General features: G+C 38.2%; 1 protein-coding gene across 4 annotated transcripts; it reads left to right on the forward strand.

The window, feature by feature from the left end:
• The first annotated feature begins 464 nt into the window (after positions 1 to 464).
• LOC129313744 (ubiquitin-conjugating enzyme E2 7-like) lies at positions 465 to 4,718 on the forward strand. 4 transcript variants are annotated; one of them, XR_008594041.1, is made up of 8 exons: positions 465 to 685; positions 807 to 909; positions 1,618 to 1,715; positions 1,809 to 1,909; positions 2,956 to 3,033; positions 3,511 to 3,653; positions 3,988 to 4,070; positions 4,212 to 4,718. XR_008594041.1 is itself a non-coding variant. In XM_054957102.1 (6 exons), exons 1-6 carry the CDS (start codon positions 643 to 645, stop codon positions 3,368 to 3,370), a joined length of 438 nt encoding a protein of 145 aa, XP_054813077.1. In that variant the 5' UTR covers positions 466 to 642; the 3' UTR covers positions 3,371 to 3,650. The 4 variants fall into 4 exon arrangements, 2 of the variants coding, with proteins under 2 accessions (XP_054813077.1, XP_054813076.1); XR_008594040.1 differs by lacking the exon at positions 3,988 to 4,070; XM_054957102.1 differs by lacking the exons at positions 3,988 to 4,070; positions 4,212 to 4,718 and having other exon boundaries at positions 466 to 685; positions 3,356 to 3,650.
• Positions 4,719 to 5,096: the final 378 nt, after the last annotated feature.

Raw genomic sequence — 5,096 nt, forward strand, 5'->3', positions numbered from 1 at the left:
GGATGCAAGGATTCCATTTAAATTTTTTAATATACCAAACTATATTTTTAAATCCAATTCATTTTTCCTTTGAGTTCAATTTTTAATTTCATTTCTAATTCTATTTCTTTTAAAATGCTTTTAGCAAATCAAACTGGCTTTAAAATTTTTCTTCATTCCAATGTAATGGAGTGATAAATCAAGAGGGGGTAAATAATTAAAAATATAAAATTAATTGCGACGAGAATCGAGAGAATGTAACAGTGACTAATTAATGAGATAAAAAAATGAACTTCGGACCCCAGCTTATAGGCAAATATCAAACGGTGGTGAAAGAAGAGACCAGGAAAGAGGACTCTATGGCGAGGGACGTACTAGGATCTATTTCGGGGGGCCACCAATCGCAGCAACTGCCTTACGTGGCATCCTTTGTTTCGACCTTATAGAGTACATACGACCAGGACGTTGCATAGGATCGAAGCTCCCAACTGCACCACCCGGCTGCATAGGCTGCAGGTGCGGAGCAGCCCGCATTCAGGAAGCGTCTCTCTATCTATAAATAATCGAAGCGTCAGCTCCCTTGTCTCTCTGATTCTTCGTAATCTTGGAGTCCTCTTTCCATTCTCTCTTGTCGGAGCTATTTCTATCTACCTCCATCGGTTGATGGCATCCCAAGCTAGCCTTCTCCTTCAAAAGCAGCTAAAAGGTTAGCGACGACAGGAATTCTGTCTTTGCTTTTGTGTTCGTATTATTAATCTGTTGAGAGGCGCAAAGGGTTTTGCGTGGATTTTCCGCGGTGTTTTTAATTCATCTTCTGCTATTTTCAGATCTTTGCAAAAACCCCGTCGACGGGTTCTCCGCTGGTTTAGTAGATGAAAACAACATATTCGAATGGAGTGTCACGATAATTGGACCTCCCGATACTCTTTAGTAAGCTTTTATTACACTTTTCTTTCGTCTCCTAACAAAAATAAACATGATTTCCCATTGTGAATTGGACTTTCATATCTCCCTTGTATATCCAGTCATAATTTTTTATTGGATATTTTTCTTAAGCGAGCGGATGGGCTTTGGTTGCCGAAAGATAATTCTTTCAATTGCTTACGGGCCCTCTTCAAGATTGGGTTGGAGTGCTTTAGTTTTGGTGATTCTCAGTGGCTTTTAATTAATATCCTAATCATGATGGGTTCATCAAGATAGTAATTTAGGAGATTGTGGGGAAGAGCGAAAAGGGCGGGGGTAGCGGTTGGAGTACTGGAGTTTCAAAGTTGCATTGACGCTCACTAGATTGATGATCGCAGAGAAGGGATAACATTCGTGAGTGATAAGGGGGAACGTGATGAAAGTAATTTAGACGAAATTGCTTTTAACTGTATCTCCTATTTATAAAAGGATTACACTTCATCGAACTGCTTGCTATCTGTCGAACTCTCAGGATTTTGGTACTTAGATTCATTTGAGTCCATCACGTTGTCTTAATGTGTAGGTTTTGCTTTTCTGGGTGAAGGTTAGAAAATGCTTCTAATTCATCACTATGCTTGCCTCTTGTTGGTTGAGTTCTGCTGGTTGATATTTGCGCGCTTTCTATTGTCCTTTTGGCTTTTGAAATTTACTGACCGCTGCTTCGCTGTTTTATAGTGAGGGGGGATTCTTCAACGCTATAATGAGTTTTCCATCAAATTACCCGAACAGCCCGCCATCAGTGAAATTCACTTCAGAGATATGGCATCCAAATGGTTGGTTTTTGCTTGTTGGGACTCAATGCTCCTTGTCTAATTAAAACGACACAAAATTTAACTTATAATGCTGTTCAATTTGTACTTGTGTAGTATATCCTGATGGACGGGTTTGCATATCAATTCTTCATCCTCCTGGTGAGGATCCGAATGGATATGAACTTGCAAGTGAGCGCTGGACACCTGTTCATACAGTAAGTGATAATATAAAACCATAATCTTTCTTTCTATGTACTTAAAGAGAGAGAGAGAGAGAGAGAGAATCTGCCTTTCATTATCAAGCTGGTGGGTGACCTAGCCTTGTTGCCGACTAAGTCAAACTGGCACTAGGTAATACATTTGGGACTAGCATAACTACAGCTTGACACATGTATGCTCTTGCGGAATAATTAAGCTTCAACAATGTAATGTCTGGATATGCGTTAGAAACTTGCTATATATCGTAATTCTTTTACTGGGTATCAATTGTCTGGCTTGTCATGCACGTCACATGTGATATATAGGTGAGGTTTGCTTGTCAATGTTCTCATGCTGTACTAGCATTGCATATGATACCAAGTCAGAGAGTTGTCAGCCTATTCTTAATATACATATTTCCTTGACTTGATATGCCAAGCCTAGGTTACAGAGGATTCCAGTGCTGTAAATTAATTACCCAAAAACATTTGATCATTGAAGATAGTGCATGGTAGCACTAGAATATCAGTTAATGTGATGCTGGTGCCTTGTATTATATTTATAATATACAATAAGTTTGCATGTGAAATTTTTCTTGTATGATTAGCATTGCATTTGACGGTAGGTCATGTCAGGTTGGAGCTCTTTCATGATATATGCATCTTTAAAGAGGTATGCATAGCTATATTAGTAGAATAGACCTTATGACTTATATTTGTCAGCCCTAATCTGGCAGGAAATTTGCACTTGTCCTTGTAGCTTGTCTCTAAATATATTCAGATTGAACATCACATGAGTTGTATGCGTTTTATATGCGCGCATTTTGTGATCTGTGAGTGTGTAACAGCCAAAAAGGAAGAAAAAAGATCTTAAGATTAAAATTCCAAGGTTGAAGTAACAGCTTTCCAGCACTAGCTAATAAATAGAGTAGCTAAAATGCTCGTGAAGACTGTACACATTTAATTCCTCAAAACTAATTGGGCTGTTAGAAATTTCAAGGTTAATTTGCTATTTCCTAACTTTGCTACGTTATCTGGTGATATTGTGCATGTTTATCTTGCAGGTAGAAAGTATAGTTTTGAGTATCATTTCTATGCTTTCTAGTCCCAATGATGAATCTCCAGCAAATGTCGAAGCTGCTGTAAGCTTTTACATGCTTTTGTTTTGTTTTTTGCTCTTACATAGTTGTGTTTGAGTGAATTTCTACTCCCTCTGTTGTGTGATGTTTTGCGTCCTAGATATATTTTGCCTTGTTTTGTACTCTATGCATCCTAGAAGGAAATGAGCTAACTAAAATTTTTCCTGTGACGCTGCGAAAGTCTTTGCAACTTAACAATAAAGTGGATTGTCTATTTTAGATATTGTTGCTATCTTTTGGACCTTAGCATTCTAGTTCCTGAATAGTTTTGGACTTTTGGTTGTGTATATTCAATTTATTTCTCTAAATATTTCCTCAAACTCAGGCACCTAATTTATAAACGAGTTTTGATCTATCATTTATGACGAGTCCATAGAGATATCTGGGTACCATAGTCGTTCCAGATGATTGGAAAAACTTTGCACAATGTGAGGGGGCTTGTCCAAGACTCTTCAATTAAATCTGCATGGACAACTGTAGGTCAATGGAAGAGAACCAAAAGAGATGGTTTCTTCTTCTGCTGCTGTGTGGAAAGGGAGGGTTAAGCCCATGCATTAATTCAACTTCAGGGAGACAGATGTCCCAGGTACAAAGCCATCAAGCAAAGGGGCCAATATACTCAGGCATGTCCTCGAAATACACAACATTAGTACGAAGACTAGATCCTAATTTAGCCATTCAAACTTCCCGGTTTAATTATTATGGAGAAATTGTACAAGTCACATGTAACAACATCATATCCTTTTTTAACTTAGACATGATACCCGCCAGGCAAAGTCCTTTTTCAATTGTGGACAAATTGTACCGGTGACAGGTAACAATACCATGGCAAAATATGATGAGGAATATATCCATAACATGGCTTGCCCTGGTTTAAGTGAAGCTCAATGTATTGTTGATCTGATTTTGTGACACGACATACGTATGCTTATGTATTTTGTATCATGTCTGGGACAGTCTGATGCAAACCCGCTGGGAAGAATTTATCAGACCAGTAATTCGACTTCAAAAATTGTGTACATCTACTTTCTTATGATGTGGTTGGTTTTCTTGATATCTTGTATAAAAAAATGTGATGTATATGCCAAAATATGACCTTGTAAATTATTGTTTCTTCAATCTCAAGCGTCCGAATGTTCATTTGTGGTTGCTGAGACGTATATTTCAATTTATTGTTGCAGAAGGAGTGGAGAGACAGGAGAGACGATTTCAAGAAGAAGGTTAGCCGCTGTGTGAGGAAGTCACAAGAAATGTTGTGATTCATTTACCAGCGCCTGATCCTGCTTATTGTGAACTGGAGGACATGACTTAATCAATGTGTAATGGATTGGTTCACCTGTTACTGCGGTTGATCCGTCTAGAATGCCATTGGATTTGGAAGTTGTCAACATACATCTTTCTTCAGTTCCGTTTTGTTTATTCTCTACACGGCCGCTTGTCATGACTTGGAAAAAACAAATGTATTAAAAGTGCTTTGGCTGGTGTTTGGGGTGACTAGTTTATTGGAAGATTACTTTGTTCATTTCCATAACCTTATTCTTAAATTGAGTTTAGGTACCACCAAGTTTTGTCTTTTGCTGGAAATTGTTACTCAGTGACTTGCTATCATTCCCCTTCCCCCCCCGGGGTGTTCCATCTCAAACTGTCGCATGCTTATAAAAAGAAACTGTATATTTCCCTTTCTTCAATTCTTATTTTTCTTTATAGAAAGGTATGGTGTGGATGGCCTCACCGCGTGATAACACAGGATATCGTGACTGCGCAGGGTTGCTTCGCAGTGAAGTATGGAGATATTATCCTCTGTTCTTTTGGTGCTGCTATGTGAAATTCCATGTTAACCCATGGTAGAACTTTTTCTCGACGATTTTTATTTTTTTGGGCCATATTTTTGTCGACGATTCAAGCGGGGGAACGTAACCAGTTAGTAAAATATAATGAAGAGCTTTATCAAAAATATATATGTACATATATAATATGAAAAGTTTTTTGTTTCACATGTATGGATCACGCACGTATATCGCTTGCAGAGAAAAACCTAGAAGGTGACAAAGATGAACCCGTCATCA

Source organism: Prosopis cineraria, unplaced genomic scaffold (genome assembly GCF_029017545.1).
Source record: "Prosopis cineraria cultivar Desert tree isolate PC_DT_omini unplaced genomic scaffold, ASM2901754v1 PC6, whole genome shotgun sequence".
NCBI lineage: Eukaryota > Viridiplantae > Streptophyta > Magnoliopsida > Fabales > Fabaceae > Prosopis > Prosopis cineraria.

What these genes read in the sequence shown, in the direction of transcription:
- LOC129313744 (XM_054957101.1), top strand. Translation starts at nt 643, where the DNA reads ATGGCATCCCAAGCTAGCCTTCTCCTTCAAAAGCAGCTAAAAG. An exon ending in AGAGATATGGCATCCAAATG is followed by an intron (nt 1,716 to 1,808) that starts GTTGGTTTTTGC and finishes GTACTTGTGTAG; the next exon opens with TATATCCTGATGGACGGGTT. An exon ending in CAGCAAATGTCGAAGCTGCT is followed by an intron (nt 3,034 to 4,211) that starts GTAAGCTTTTAC and finishes TTATTGTTGCAG; the next exon opens with AAGGAGTGGAGAGACAGGAG.